The sequence below is a fragment of the Erpetoichthys calabaricus genome, chromosome 2 (genome assembly GCF_900747795.2).
Source record: "Erpetoichthys calabaricus chromosome 2, fErpCal1.3, whole genome shotgun sequence".
Lineage (NCBI taxonomy): Eukaryota > Metazoa > Chordata > Cladistia > Polypteriformes > Polypteridae > Erpetoichthys > Erpetoichthys calabaricus.
In genome coordinates this window covers 62,972,306-62,989,870 of record NC_041395.2, presented here as the reverse complement: position 1 = coordinate 62,989,870, position 17,565 = coordinate 62,972,306, and the positions used below count along the sequence as shown (strand labels likewise).

Genomic DNA, 17,565 nt, shown 5'->3' with positions numbered 1-17,565 from the left:
CACTTATGTACTGGAGTCTGTGGGAGCCTAGGGACATAAAATTTTGACGTGTTACAGGCATCCATTTTTCTACTATCTTGTTGTCAAACAATGTCTTTTACTTCTCTCTTTCTTCATCCTCATATGTTTTTTCCCAGCATACTCTTAGTTTGAATTGGGACATGATAACAAGGAACATTACTCCATTCCTTGGATAAAATTATGCGACAGTAGCTTTATGGTTATACAGCTTTCCCTGTTTTGCTCTTGCACCTTCTAAACAGATTGATGCTTGTGGCACCACCCTAAATGCAAGCAAGGGAAGTCCCTTCCATCTTGCTGCACCACTTACCTTAACATCTGTTTCAAGGCTTGTTATAGTGTTCTACAAGGCCATTTGTTGCAGGACTGATACACAGCTATACATAAATGTTTCATTTTGAATTATTTATTTAATCCTTTCACTTATTCTGAAGTAAATGGGGTACCCTATTCAGTCAGTATTTCTTTAATACTGTCATGAAAAAACAGTGCCATCAATTCTTTTCTGGTTAATCTGGAAGATGCAGCTTTCAAAGTAAGAGATTCTGGGAATTATGTTGCAAATACAGTACAAATATTTATTGATACCAACGTCTTATTTTTTGTAGTTACAATATTTATGAAACCTTTTTGAAGGAAATTATATTATTATTTTTTTGGAAATTAAGTGACCATGACAGGGCCTCATGGGTTTTGTAAGATAACACGTCTTATACCAAAATGGGTGCTTAACGGATGGCTAGATGTTGGTATCCATGGCATGGGCATGGCACCATCAACTGCTTCAGCCACTTTCAGTTTCAATACAACACAAAAAATATGAGTAGGTGTTCCGGACTTCTCTTGCCATAATTCTCCTTCAAAAATGGAAACATACCTCCATTTATATTGTAGATTACTGCCACTCTGCTCTAAAATTGCGAGTAGTGTGTTTTATTCTCCTGGGGCCTCGTGTATAACACCGTGCATAGAATTCACACTATAACATGGTGTACGGACCAAAGTGGAAATGTGCTTACGCACAAAAAAATCCAGATGCATAAATCTGTGCGTACGACAACTTCCACGTTCTTCCGCTACATAAATCCCGGTCAGCGTGAAAAGTAACATACTATTTGCTGGTTTAAACAGTGATATAATCAACAAAAGGAAGTTGATTGAGTGACATAGCATGTTGGAGAAACTCGAAAGCTCAAGTTCACAAAGTTGCACAGTGCCCGAAATAAAAAAGAAGCTGTCAAATATCAAAGTCGCTGTGAAAAGGCAAGTCGTAGCCCACTGTCTGAGTGTCATATGAAAGCTTATTAGGGTACAGAGAAAAAAAAGAGGCACACAGTGGGAAAAAAGCACAAAATGTCAACTTTAATCTCGAAATTTCCACTTTAATCATGTAGTTTTTGTCATTAAAGTAGAACATCATAAACTTCATCTTAAAATTATTTAATTTACTAGTTTCTCAAATCCTATCGTAACTAAAGTAGCACGTTAAATGCTTTGTTTTGTATTTGATCTCCTATGTGCTCTATGTGTGTGAATCACTTCGTGCTTACGGGCTTTCTCTTTCTCCGACAGGACACAGAATCCGTTACATTCATAATATTACAGCTCTCTGAATAATTAAAATACTGAGGTGTATACGTGATATAATTTTCATGATGATAGGAGTTAAAGGATGTTATTAAACATGGGAATACGGTGGCGCAGTGATTGTTCATGTCTCACGCAAGATGCTTGCTGCGCCATGCGCGACCTTTGATGAAATAGTTTATTGTAGCAGTACTGTCTCTTTCAAACGTACTAACCCCCAATTCCTGTCCTTACTTTTCTTTCTCCAAATACCCATTCACCACACAATCAGCTCTGTAATAGATGTTAAGCCATCTGTAAGCTTAGAACGCTGATTCTTCAAAACTTTTAAGGAACATTGAGATCTTCGTAGTACATGTTTAATTATTCTATCCATCTATCCTTCCAGTGTCGCGTCAGCACCAGCAAGAATACAGCGTGAGGCAGGAACAGTCCATGAACTAGCTAGCGCTGTGGCACTGTGTCATCCATCCATCCATTTACCAACCCGCTGAATCCGAAGACAGGGTCACGGGGGTCTGCTGGAACCAATCCCAGCCAACACAGGGCACAAGGCAGGGAACCAATCCCGGGCAGGGTGCCAACCCACCGCAGGACACACACAAACACACCCACACACCAAGAACACACTAGGGCCAATTTAGAATCACCAATCCACCTAACCAGCATGTCTTTGGACAGTGGGAGGAAACCGGAGCACCCGGAGGAAACCCATGTAGACACAGGGAGAACATGCAAACTCCACACAGGGTGGACCCGGGAAGCGAACCCGGGTCTCCTAACTGCGAGGCAGCAGCGCTACCACTGCGCCACCGTGCCGCCCTAACATTTTATCTGTATAATATAATAAACATATTTTGCTGCATTTCATCTTAAAAATGATATTGTCATCATATGTAAATACGCCCTTTATAAAGTGGCTCAGGTTGTGCAATATTATAACTGCATCACAAGTTTACAGTTAGGTAATTGTACTAATAAGAAGTAACAGTTCTACAAGGAGCACTTGATGGACTGATTGAGTGTGTTTATAGTTCTTGGGATGAAACTGTTTCTGAACCGCAAGGTCCGTACACGAAAGGCTTTGAAGCATTTGCCGAGTGAGAGCAGTTCAAATAGGCAGCATGGCTGAGGCAGCGTGTGCTTGATGCTGTATACTGATAATTCTCTGCTGTAGATCTGTGATTCCCCACTCAGATACAGTGATATAAATACTCCGAGTGGTGCAGTGAGAGTAATATGGAAAAAGATAATTCGTTGTGGCAACCCCTAACGGCAGCAGCTGAAAGAAGAAAAAGAAGGCGCAATGAGAGTAACAACGCTAAAGCAGCTATGGTATTTGGAATACTTTGGCTATTCCCTGGAACACTATATTGTTACAGGTTAATTACAATCAGATGCATTAAACTAATAAACAATATGCAGTTAGTTTCAGTGTATACGATAAAACCGCGTTAGGGATGTGGATCTAAAGAAAGGGTAACCACACAGGAACAGTAGCACTGCTTTGACGCTGGGTGCCACCAGTCTGCAAAACAGAGCGGAGAACTTGTGTATGCCAGGGCTGGAGCTACCATGGAAATGTGCGTGGCTTTACACCAAGTTTAGGTTTTATACATCACAATTTGAGCATGGAAACGTTTCTACATAACATTTTTGTGCGTACACACCATTTATACATGAGGCCACTGGTGCTCTCATGTCTTCGATTTTAAACTAACACAGTAGCTGAGCAAACTGTGCCCTTGTTATCGTCCCTGGAAAAAGGAACAGATCTTTAGTTTCGTGAAATAACACTGATCTAAAGAGAAAGCCAAAAATAATTCAGAAGTGGACAATTTTCAAATACTGTGATAAATGAACTACAGCCAAGACCCACAATAACACTGATCTGTGAATATGTTAAGAATTTTTGTAAATATGAGGAACCAGGAGTGTTCAGCCTCCTGAACGAGGGTTTGAGTTCTCACAAAAGGATCCTTAGTAAGGTTTGGGAGAGCCTCTAAAATTTAGAAAATTGACCATTTATATTATTTTTCCATCCATTTTCAAACACGTTTATCCTGAGCCTGGAGTCTATTGCAGCAAGCATTGGGTGCAAGGCAGGAACAATCCATGGACAGGGTGCCAGTCCATCACAGGACGAGGAGACACACACACAAAGGTTATATTGATAAATAAAAACAGACCAATTGTGTTTGGCAGTTTTGGTGTACACTACATTTCTATTTTAGTTGTGCTATACATAAAATGGTTATCAAGGCATTTAGATCAATGGCTCTATCATAAACTGGTCTGAACCTTTTTACTTTTAATGGCAAAAGCACAGAAGCATATCACAAGTGGCCCTGCACTTCAACAATCTGCCATTTGTTTATTAAAAGAAGTGAAGTCTTTTCCCCCTTATCTTGGCCAGAGTGAGCTTCTCCAACTCCCAAAGCTAAGTTCACTCCCTGCTTACGGTTTTTAGTTTCTTGTATACGAAGGGAAAGTATTGTAATCATCCAAAAATTTGACTTCGAGATTTTGATGAATCTCAACATTTTAGACCTCCCTGAGTCTGAAAATACCATTTTTGGAATTATGACCTTGTGTCTGTGTGTATGTGTGTGTATGTAAACACGATAACTTGAGTACGCTTTCACTTATTAGGTCAACCAAATTTTGCACACAAGTATTAGGTACAAAAACGTAGATTTCTATCAACTTTTGGGCTATTTCCACTAACTGGAATGATACTTTACCTTTTATTCATGCAACTGCAGAGTCCGATTTATTCAACTTTACTTTTATAATAATTGTTCAATATATTATTAATTTGATTTGATTTGTTGTTGACAATTCTTTAATGTACATAAAATAAAAATATAATTATTGTTGTGCGGTTTACTCCTCAAATATCCATTCCAATATCTGAATATACGAGAAAGTCTAGGGGAGACCTCTCCCGATTCTATATTTATTTATTACTACATTGCAGTTTTTAGTAGTTGTCGTGGCTGAATTGTAAAATTTGGTGACCCAGTCACTAATGATGCTTTCTAGGCTCAATTTCAAACCCCAGGCTCTGTACAGTATAAGTGGAGTTTGCATGTCCTCCATAGGTTAGCATTGATTTTCTTCCCCATGCCAAAGATTTGCCAGCTGGGTTGGCTTATGAGACACAAGTGTGGCTCCAAATGAGCCTTAATTAGAATATGTGTGTTTTGTAAATGATATGATTTTGATTTGTATGGGTGTATTTAAAAATACAAGTGATATTAATTCTATTGTATTAAACATGTCAAACAGCAATGTAGAATGGATCATAGTTAAGGTTATAATAGTTGGCTGATCATATATTTTATAACCAAACTAATGATAAAATAAATGTTAGACCTATAATTTAAATTCCTCAAAATAAGTCAATTATCCATCCATCCATTTTCCAACCCACTGAATCCGAACACAGGGTCACGGGGGTCTGCTGGAGCCAATCCCAGCCAACACAGGGCACAAGGCAGGAACCAATCCTGGGCAGGGTGCCAACCCACCACAATAAGTCAATTAGTTCTTACTGAAATTTTTGAAATTGTTACCCAACGTTTCATTCCTGAAATGGCAGTGGTAATTTATCCCAAAGAGTGCCTGTGCCTTGCTATGAAAAATAAAATGGTCTAAGACATCATGCCTCTCTCCTTCATGCCATGAATATGGCCATTTTTTATTTATAATGGGTTGATGGATGGCTGGTTGGACAAAGTCTAGGAGTGAAGGATGTTATTGGTGTTCTTTTTTGTAATAGTCAAGCAGGTGGTAACGAGTGTTTTTTTTTTGTTCTAGGGATACACTGATAGTCACGTGTACAAACAGTGCCACAAGCATCTTTGCTGGCTTTGTCATCTTCTCTGTCATTGGATTTATGGCACATGAGCTGAAAGTGCCCATTGATGAAGTGGCAGATGAAGGTAAACTATATGCAATGGATGGTTAACAATGCCTTGTTTTTTGTTATGGTTTTCTTAATTAGTGGATTAATAACTTTCAATCTTTTATTTAATACTTCGTTTTTCAAGAAAAAAAATCATGTTTAATTAATATGGTCTGTTATGGTGGGATACAAGGATGGCTATCCAAAGGAAGCATTATTAAAAATAACACCTTTTTTTCCAGTCAATATAGTCATTTGGAGTTTTTTTGATTTGCTGCAGCACAACTATGTGATAATGACAATTAAATAAAAGTATGAAAACATTTGAATTTACTGTACATATTAACTGCCGAGAGTTCACATTCTGCAATGGCTTTACATTAAACCAGCTGTGTTAACCGTCTAAGATGGGTTGAAATCTAAGTGATCAATGTAGACCTCAGTGTTAACGTTTGCAGTGCACCACGCAATGCATATGTCTCTTATATTTGTATGGGATTTGTAAAAACAGTTTGTGATGCACCATCTGTTGAAAAGACAAATGCAAGGCAGTTATTACTAAAAATGTTTGTGATGTGCCATCTTTTGGAATGGCAGAGACTAGCAACCAGATGGACACACAGGCAGACACACAGAGGTTTTATTCTATTATTAAGGTGGATAAACTTTAGATTATTTTACACTGTGGTTGGGAGGAGGTTGGAAGCATGGCTGGAGTGCCAATCCTGCCACCAGCCCCCAAATTTCCCCTGTAAGTTCAAAGGACCTGCTTGCAGGACTGGATGCAGATTAATGTCATACCCAGGACGAACCAATTGCAGGTTGTTGCTTACACAAAATTAATGGATCTTTATACATCTTAAAGATCAAGGCATACATTGTCCATCCATCCATTATCCAACCTGCTATATCCTAACTGCAGGGTCACGGGGGTCTGCTGGAGCCAATCCCAGCCAACACAGGGTGCAAGGCAGGAAACAAACCCCGGGCAGGATGCCAGCCCACCGCAGGGCGCGCGCACACACACACACCAAGCACACTTTAGAATCGCCAATGCACCTAACTTGCATGTCTTTGGACTGTGGGAGGAAACCGGAGCACCCGGAGGAAACCCATGCAGACAAGGGGAGAACATGCAAACTCCACGCAGGGAGGACCCGGGAACCGAACCCGGGTCTCCTAACTGCGAGGCAGCAGTGCTACCCACTGCGCCACCATGCCACTCTATATTGTCCATCCATCCATCCATTTTCCAACCCACTGAGTCTGAACACAGGGTCACGGTGGTCTGCTGGAGCCAATCCCAGCCAACACAGGGTGCAAGGCAGGAACCAATACTGGGCAGGGCGCCCACTTTTCTCCACCCATTCCACCCTGCCTGCACTCTCTTTTTCACCTCTTCCACAATCCCCATTTCTCTGTACTGTTGATCCCAAGTATTTAAACTCATCCACCTTCGCCAACTCTACTCCCTGCATCCTCATCATTCCACTGACTTACCTCTCATTTACACACATGTATTCTGTCTTGTTGCCTACTGACCTTCATTCCTCTCCTCTCTAGAGCATATCTCCACTTCTCCAGGGTCTCCTCAACCTGCTCCCTACTATCGCTACAGATCACAATGTTATCAGCAAACATCATAGTCCACGGGGACTCCTGTCTAATCTCATCTGTCAACCTGTCCATCACCATTGCAAATAAGAAAAGGCTCAGAGCCGATCCCTGATGTAATCCCACCTCCACCTTGAATGCATCCGTCACTCCTACCGCAGACCTCACCACTGTCACAATTCCCTCGTACATATCCTGTAGAACTCTTACGTACTTCTCTGCCACTCCCGACTTCCTCATACAATACCACAGCTCCTCTCGAGGCACCCTGTCATATGCTTTCTCCAGGTCCACAAAGATGCAATGCAACTCCTTCTGGCCTTCTCTAAACTTCTCCATCAACATCCTCAGAGCAAATATCGCATCTGTGGCGCTCTTTCTTGGCATGAAACCATATTGCTGCTCACTATTCATCACCTCACTTCTTAACCTAGCTTCCACTACTCTTTCCCATAACTTCATGCTGTGGCTCATCAATTTTATTCCCCTGTAGTTACTGCAGTCCTGCACATCCCCCTTATTCTTAAATATCGGCACCAGTACACTTCTTCTCCACTCCTCAGGCATCCTCTCACTTTCCAAGATTCCATTAAACAATTTGGTTAAAAACTCAACTGCCATCTCTCCTAAACACCTCAATGCTTCCATAGGTATGTCCATTTTTCATCCTCTTCATAGCTGTCCTTACTTCCTCCTTGCTAATCTGTTGCACTTCCTGATTCACTATCTCCACATCATCCAACCTCTTCTCTCTCTTGTTCTCTTCATTCATCGGCTTCTCAAAGTACTCTTTCCATCTGCTCAACACACTCTCCTCGCTTGTGAGTACGTTTCCATCTTTATCCTTTATCACCCTAACCTGCTGCACATCTTTCCCAGCTCGGTCCCTCTGTCTAGCCAATTGGTACAGGTCCTTTTCTCCCTCCTTAGTGTCCAACCTCTCATACAACTCATCATACGCCTTTTCTTTAGCCTTCGCCACCTCTCTCTTCACCTTGCGCCTTATCTCCTTGTACTCTTGTCTACTTTCTGCATCTCTCTGACTATCCCACTTCTTCTTTGCCATCCTCTTCCTCTTTATACTCTCCTGTATTATCTCATTCCACCACCAGGTTTCCTTTTCCTCCTTCCTCTTTCCAGATGGCATTCCAAGCACGTTTCTTGCTGTCACCCTTACTACATCTGCTGTAGTTTCCCAGCTGTCTGGTAACTCTTCACTGTCAACCAGTGCCTGTCTCACCTCCTCCCTAAACTCAACCTTGCAATCTTCCTTTTTCAACTTCCACCATTTGATCCTTGGCTCTGCCCTCACTCTCTTCCTCTTCTTGATCTCCAACGTCATCCTACATACCTCCATCCTATGCTGCTTAACTACACTTTCCCCTGCCACCACTTTGCAGTCTTCAATCTCCTTCAGATCAACTCTTCTGCATAGGATGTTATCTACCTGTGTGCATCTTCCTCCACTCTTGTATGTAACCCTATGTTCCTCCCTCTTCTTAAAATACATATTCACCACAGCCATGTCCATCCTTTTGGCAAAATCCACTATCCTCTGACCTTCTTCATTCCTCTCCTTGACACCATACCTCCCCATCACCTCCTCGTCTCCACTGTTCCCTTCACCAACATGCCCATTGAAATCTACTCCAATCACCACTTTCTGTCCCTTGGGTACACTGTTCATCACTTCATCCAACTCACTCCAAATATCTTCTTTCTCACCCATTGCACACCCAACTTGCAGTGCATAAGCACTAACAACATTCATCATCACACCTCCAATTTCCAGCTTCATAATTATTACTCTGCCTGACACTCTTTTCTCCTCCAAAACACTCTTGACATACTGTTCCTTCAGAATAACTCCTACCTCATTTCTCCTCCCATCCATACCATGATAGAACAATTTGAATCCACCTCCAATCCCCTTATCTTACTCCCCTTCCATTTAGTCTCTTGCACGCACAAAATACTGTATCAACCTTTATTCTCTCCATCATATCTGCTAACTCTCTCCCCTTACCAGTCATACTGCCAACATTCAAAGTTCCTACCCTCAGTTCCACTCTCTTTACTTTCCTCCTCTCCTCCTGCCTCCGGACACATCTCCCCCCTCTTCTTCTCCTTCTTCTTCTTCTTCGGCCAACAGTAGCCCAATTTACGCCAGCACCCTGTTGGCTAACAGTACTGTACTGGTGCCGGTCGTTGTTTACCCGGGGCTCAACCGATCCGGTATGGAAATTTGTATTATTGTCCTCATATTGATTTGGCAAAATTTTACACCGGATGCCCTTCCTGATGTAACCCTCCCCATTTATGCGGGCTTGGGACCGGCACGAAGAAACACACTGATTTGTGCATCCCCTGTGGCTGGGTTAGTTTCTTGTAAAGTAAGCCTGAATAAAATCCAAACTTCTGCAGGTTTAGAATGAAAAAGTAGAAGAAATCAATAATGATATTGAAATATATTTTTATAAAAGGGTATCAAAGCAGGTAATGTAACTGTAGTCCTGATAATATGGCTGATAGTATTGATTTGGAAAGTCGCAGGTTACTAATGTAATACAGAAGGAGGATTTCACTTATAGATTATTGGAGAAGTAGAGGTTTCTCGTTCATTCAGGCTCTTTACAGTTGGCTAAAGGCATTTCATGAACACTTAGGTTGAAGTGCCAGAACCAAATCGATTTGCAGGCATCTTTTCTAATACTTGCATTGGTCATTTAGTAGTCATTGAAATAATATTTTCTAAATTGAGTAAGACAAGAGAGATGAAAATAAATTAATGAATGAAAAAAAGCAAACAATTCCTGTTACAGTAATGATTATTTGATATTCATTTAAACTTTATTAATTCATTACTACAGTCACTTCCAATATATTTATGTGAAAAAATTTATATTGGACTGTGTGCCCGTCTACTGAACATGCAGTACAGTATGTATTTTGTAGGTTAAACTTATTCTCATTTTTGCATCACCACCTAGTGGTCAAATGCAAGAACTGCAGAGGACTGTATACAGAATGCAGTGAAATGTCTGATTTCAAATAAAGAACAATGTTAGATGGATAGATAGATAGATAGATAGATACAAAACACATTTTAATAACTATAATATTTTATGTTCATTTTAATTAGCAGTGTTTTTACTTGTTGTAGTTATAAACACATAAGTTTCAAATGGATGTTTTAAGATGGCCTTAAGACATACATGAAATCCAGACAGTGATGTACAATATCTGATTTGTTTGTGATTTGCACTTACAACAAAACTAATACAAGGCTTTTGTCATTTTATTTGTTCAGGTCCAGGCATTGCATTTGTGGTTTACCCTGAAGCCTTGACCAGGCTCAAACCATCTCCATTTTGGGCGATTATTTTCTTCCTGATGTTGTTAACATTGGGTCTGGATACAATGGTAACAATCTCATTGTCTTTTTGTAAGACTAAAAATGCATGTGGTCTATATTATATTATTAACAGTCCATATTGTAAGTATGCTCGTTGGAGGAATTTTTAAAACAAATCTTTTCAAAAGTATCTAGTGAGCGGTCAAGTGACAAAATTGTGTTCTATGTTACTAAAGGAAAGAAGCACAGGACTGTAAAGTTTAATAATTGTCTTCAGTCAAATCCCACTGAAGCTGATATATGAATTTAAGTTCACTTTGTATAAAAAAAGCTGTTACCTGCCAGAATCTGTTTAAACTAAATTTGCATTAAAATATGAAGGTGAAGCTTGGCACTCACAGACAAACTGGAGGCCGCATTTGTTTTTCATAATGAATTAAGGGTTTTGCTGTCATGAAACTGAGGCCTTTCTCACCTCTAACCTAAAAGATCATTCTTTGATCTTATCATATTTAACTAGGCTGCTCAGAAATGAACACTGAATAATACTCAATCTTTAGTGTGTACAGAGTGGAATTTGTTATATATGTTTCTCATTATGACAGGTAATAATAAAGTTAACTGTAGCTCTGGCATCAAGGTGTTGCAGGAGATCAGCGGCAGGGAATGAACCTGCATTCATGTACCACATTATCTCTTTTCCAGTTTTCCAGTTTTGTAGTAATGCTGTTTTCGAAAATAATGAGTGAGATCCATTCTGGCTTACCATTCTCCTCTTTATAGGGGGTTTCATTTGCCATCCCTTATGACTATTGAAAGAAAAAGGAAATTTAAAAATCACAAAAATCATAGAATACTCCTAGTCAAATCATGCTCATCTTTAACTATGGCAATGAGCTGTAGAATGAGATCTTGGGCAACAGCCAAAATGAAGTCCCTTTGAGTATTGAGAGTCCCAGAAGTGGAGACTTCATAATCAAATGCTAAAAGACATTTAATGAGATTTGGCATGTTGCACACTATAGTCTCTCTCTTTCTTTATGAATGCAAGATAGATGTGATAAAAGGGATTAGGATGCTGGGTATTTGTTCAGGAGCTGAAAGAGACAATGGGATGACTTTCCTGAACATTAGGTCTTTTAAAAGGCATTGTGTTTGGAGACACATGCAGAAGCAAGTTGGACATCAGGCCACAATAGCATATAAACTCACTAGGCCTTTGAGATGAAGCCACTTGTGTGATATATCATGTTACTCAAGTGGGCTCAATTCCCGCTCTGCGGAGTGGCGGTGGCAGCCCGGTTACATATCGGGTGGATTTAAAAAAGGCTGTTTAAGTTTTAAGTACTTTAGTAAAGGTTTCTAATAATGTCAAAGCATCTCATCATCTTAAAATGTGTTATTTATGACAGATAAGCTTGAGAAAGCAGCATATTTATTTGCCCTGAGCAGAGTAATGTTTATGTCAGTATTCGTTGGGATTTGTTTTTTAAACTTGAGTCTGTTTATTAGAATGAAAAAGCTAGTCTTTTAAGAACTATTTATTTTTTAGCCAGCAGGCCCACAATGTGCTTAGAGGAAAGCTTTGAAAAAAAAAATCAGTTGGAATTGAACAGAAAAAAGTTTTTAGAAAATGATGGAATTACAGTTTATTAACCCTTTAAAGTCAGCCTCATTTATGTCAGTTTTCTGATATTTTTGATTTGACTGGCTATATCTTCATCATCCCTCACTCAATATTCATGTTGTAAAATTACACAAAGAACACAGATAAAGAGTTGGTATCCCCATATAATTTGATAGTTATTTGAGTAAATAAACATGCAATTAGTTGCAAAGAGGTCTTTACAGGCACAAGTCCAAACAGAACTGAAGTAGGTCATTGGTTTTCCGGTTTATGATAGAAGATGGCAGGAAGGGGCAAGTCCAGGAGAACGAACACTGGAGATGACGTCAGTGGTAGAAGAGCCATCAATCACCCAGTCTGTACAGAGAGAAAGAGACACAGCATCAGCAAACGGTGCCAGCCCCTGGCTCGGGGGTACTTACATTTACTAGAGCCATGTAGCTGCCTCCCATGCACACATTTATGACAATGTTGATTAGTTATGTTGTACATATACTGTATGTTGCAGCAGAATAACTGAAAAAGACTGTAGCATTTTTACCACAAAATGCACTTTGAATGTTATTATTCCATAGGTGTTGCAATAAGCTTCCAAACACTATAAGAGTGTCAGTGAATGTGTCAGAAACACCCAGAAAGAAACAGTTATGAAATATCTACGAGTAATGTTTCTAGTTTTATTGTTTTGAAGCAGTACAAAAAAGACAATTCTTTTTCACCACTTTTACAGTTTTCAAATAAATATCCGTAGCATACATATTCATTATTGGAGACTCCTGGCCTATGCATTATTTTGAAGGGCAAATATTACTTTGCCATATTATATGTACAGTAGTTGGTAAAGAAATTATACTGTGTGTTCAAAGTAGAACACCAATAGTTGCAAAATTCAAAACCAAAAAAATTCTGAAATATGGAAAGTGGAAAACATAGTAAGTGAAATGTGGTGTCATTTGAAAGTTAAAATACACCTCTCATTTAGTAGATAATATTCTGTCTGTCAAATTGTACACAATTAAACCAGGATGTTCAAGAAAGCCATTTTGCTGTAATACAGCAATTTGGCCATTTTTGAGGGTAAAAAAAATACATTGCAATATGTTATCAGGGTATGCAATATGGCATTTTAACAGCAAAATTCTGTACTTTAATTACAGCAATGAGGGAATAATTATTTTTTGCAATTTTTTTAATAATGCTGCATTATTGTTCAGTCCAGCTGGTGGGTCCAAAAATGGTGCTGTGTTTAAAGGGTTAAGTTACTTGCACAAACTTTAAAAAATCTTAGATCATTTTTGAATGTTCACATTTTTTGCAAACTCCCCTCCAAGGTGTCTCATTTTCAGTTGTTTAATTTTTTTACTCATTAGATTTTTAAATTTAGTTTTTATTTACTTGTTATATTCTTTAATCCAGGGTTTGCATTGTGCTAATTGCATTGAATGCTCCTCTATAGAGATGCTGTAGTGAGTGTCAGCACAAATCAGTTTCCTAATGGATGCTGGGTTATTTAAGGTTGATACTTATTATGATGCTTCATATAATAGAAAATAATGAAGTTAACGCTAGCTCTGGCATGTAGGTATCTCAGAAGATCAGAGGCAGGGACAGAATCCGTACCATTATGCATTACCTGATCTCATTTTCCACTTTCCCACTTTTGTAACAGAGCTTCTTTGGAAAACAATGAGTGAGATCAGTTCTGGCTGACACGTCTAAACTTTACAGAAGTCACAGGGGCTCCTTAAACCAAGCTTTATCTTAAAATACAGAAGAGATTTTTTTTTACAAAAAATAGTCCAGAGAGAACAAAGTAGCACATCAATTAGCAGAGATTAAAGGAACATTTTCTGTGATTTAATTTATATTGAAAGATACAAAAGACCAAACCAAAACCCACCAACTCATAACTACATAAAATGAAATTAATGGAATTATTAAAGAAAGTACACACATTATTTAAAATTGAAATTGAGACCTAGAACGATTAAAAAATTTGGTAACCTAATCAGTATTAATTTCAAGTAAAAGCAAACACAGAAAATGTTGAATCCTAGAAAAATGTACCAATTTTAATTTCATCTACAACGTTCTAAACTTATAAACAAACACATAAAAAATAAATATTATCATTGTCACACTCACTCCAGCAAAACAGAAATTTTAAAAAGCAAGTTCAGGTGACGGTTGGCAACTTTACTGTAATTAACCAAATTTAACCTGGAAGAACCTACAAAACAGTGAAACAGAAGAACAGCAATAGATGACTGTCAAAGTACCAATAGAAGGAAGTCCACCTAAATAGAAGGTTTAGTAAAAATCATGTCCAAACTCAGAATATATAGACTTATATACTAATAGAGATATAAACCTCTGATTAGATTGGATCAAACTTTATTTGTCCCCTTGGGGAAATCTGGCTTTTTACAGAAGCCCTTTTATTGTATAATACATTTTGGAACTTTTGCAATGTTCTGGTAGACATCAAAAGCAAATAAATTCCAAATGAATGAAGCAAATGTTTAAAGCTTTAAAATAAATGGAAAAGAATTTCTTGATGTTTCTCAGTATGATCATAATGAAATAACAGTCACTATGTAGGTGACCTGTCAGAACAGTAAGCGGAATATGAAATATAAATTGATTAAAATATGTAACTGTTTTTGTATTCCTTGATGACACCAATTAACCCAGGAGCTGTACAACTAGAGCTCCTTATTGCAGACCCAGGTGTTCCCACACTCCCCCAGAACCATACAGGCACACAGGTGACAAGATAATAGTGTGTCCTCCCCCGTATGCCCAAGGCACTCCAACATACTGCGCCAAGACGGTGTCATCAAAGTCCAAATGATGCAGACACATTCATGGGAATTTATGATAAGACGAAAAGCAGCTATCCAGCAGAGTTGTGTTGACAGATCTTCAGTATGCATTTAGACAGGAGGCAGAGGTAGTATGCATTAAAGTGTAAACCCCTGTATGTCTGAGGACAGCCGGAGTGCTGTTTGGCTATTCTTGTATTTTAGGAGTAGTTCAGAATTCATTCTTTAAGATGTCCTTTGGATCTTTAAAGCCCATGTTAATGCCTGATCTGTATGTACCATGAAGAAGACATCTTGTAGGTAGACGTGCAACTTTTCCAAATCCCATTATATATGAATGCCAGACCCTCCATTTCAGATGCAAAACAGTTTAGTTCAGTACTGGGAAATGACTGAGAAATGTACAAAACTGCCTTTTCTTCTTTTACTACTTTCTGTACAAGCATGGCATCAAATCCAAGATTGCTGAATTTAGTGTAGAAATGTAAACGATGCCAGGATAGGTGAAGGCAATAAAATTTATCCATTGGGTCCTACTTACAGGTATGATGTCTGTTTTATCAGTTTTCAGTTAGGGCTGTGATATAAATGTTTTCCAAAAAACAAATCAGCAATTGCAAACTTTTAATATATCTGTTTGGACACCAATCTGTAGCGCCACTCACTCCAATTCAGGTAGCAGAAGTCTACAAGAACAGCAGTCAACTAAGACCTCTAATTTAGCATTTACTTTTTATGGATCCTGCCCAAGTGCTGCACATAAAGTCCCTCTGCTCGTCTTCTCCAATTAAATCAATATCACATTAGAATCTTAACATAAACATAAGTAAAATCAAAATATATTCTTTAAAATTAAATATAATATATTATCCCACATGCTAAATAAAAATTATGATATACAGTACAACACACCCTATTCCAAAATCACTAAACAAATACCAATGTATGAAGTGTCATTACAGCATAGAAGACAATAAAACAATACTGGAAACACTCTTAAAGGTCTCCTACAATAATGTTAATGGTTTAAATTGTAAGATAAATGATTATAAAAAATGACAATGAATATGTGCAACAGAGAGTGTCTTGGTGCAACTATCTCACTAGTATTATCTCCTTAGTGGATGGTGCTTACAACTGTCTGAAGCTTTTTCAAATAATTCCAATATATAGCATCCTCCTTTATCTCTATTATAATTTAGAGCATGAATATATTGCCATACGCCGACCAATGAGAAGTTCCCTTTATTTGACATAGATGTAGTTTAGAAATGATAAGTGGAACACTCCCTACAAAGTCATGGTGTCATCAAAATTCAAATAAATAGAAATTAAATTGTTTCTTAATGAAGACATATCCCCTTATATAAACAGTGCACACTCAGAATAAAACACAAAATGATGTACTACCGAAACACAAACATATAATGTTGAGTTAAAGAAAAATCATTACGAAATATATGGAAATGTGTCTAGCTGAAGTTTCCACTGTCCTACATTAGCTGCATTCTACATTTGGACCTCAGTGTAGACAGACAGCAAAGTCCACATTTTTACTCATGTACTTATATGTAAACAGACTTTCAGGAATTCAACCATTGGTCTGGCTCAATAAATCATGCCTTTTGCTTTAAATAGTACTACAGTAATCCCTCGCTACTTCGCGGTTCACTTTTCATGGATTCACGACTTCGCGGGTTTTTAAATACAAGTGATTGCCCGCCTATCGCGGAAGTTATGTTCCAGACCCATCAGCAACAGGAGAAAATCCGCGATATAGAAAGACCATATAAATAAACATTTTTATAGTTTAAGCCTTAAAATACCCATCCCACATGCTTTAAACACATGTAAACTTATAAAACACACTTTGTTAACACATATGATATGTGGATGTCAGGCTAAGGATATGAGTAACATCTCACTATTGTAAAACATTTTAACTTCACGCAAGACAAGACAGTGAGACAGGAAAATAGGTGCTGTACAGGCTTTTAAATTATTGACACGCAGAGCGACAAGCAGCACAAAGCCAGCACAAAGTCCACTTCTCCTTAGCGTTCATTCAGCTCCCCACCCCCTTCAAAATGCGAAGTGGCAGGAGCGTACTGCGCCTCCGGGGAGGGGGGTTTGAGCGAACGTGCTTTCAGCCCTCACACACCCCCACTCCTCCTCCTCCTTCCAAACGCGCAGAGCGACAAGCAGGCATTTTGGCAGAAGCAGCACAAAGTCCATTTCTGCTCAGCGTGAGTTCAGCTGCCCCCCTTCACAAAGCGAGTGCAGACATATCGACGTCTGATCGCTGCGTGCAGTGTGCAGTGTTGGTCTGCGGTGTTTAAGAATGTAGAAAGTGTTTAAGAGCATAGGAAGTGTTTATAAGAGTATGGGAAAGGTTAACAAGAGAGTGAGAAATGTTTATAAGAGTGTGGGAAGGGTTTATAATGCCTTAAAATATGTATAAATAATAAAATAAATATATGTCGCTACTTCGCGGATTTTCACCTATCGCGGGGGGATCTGGAACGTAATCCCCGCGATAGGTGAGGGATGACTGTATTCTGTGATTTGTGAAGTACTAGTGCTGTCAAAGGAGTTATCTGTCTCTCTATATAAAATCCAACATCTG

At 38.7% G+C, this 17,565-nt stretch overlaps 1 protein-coding gene across 1 annotated transcript in view; it reads left to right on the top strand.

Moving 5' to 3' along the window:
* The window catches only part of slc6a5 (solute carrier family 6 member 5), a 78,447-nt gene that overhangs the window by 26,589 nt on the left and 34,293 nt on the right, over window positions 1–17,565 (top strand). The window contains exons 10-11 of the mRNA XM_051923296.1: window positions 5,431–5,555; window positions 10,443–10,555. Coding sequence (XP_051779256.1) covers window positions 5,431–5,555; window positions 10,443–10,555 — 238 coding nt within the window. The remainder of the gene's footprint in view (window positions 1–5,430; window positions 5,556–10,442; window positions 10,556–17,565) is intronic.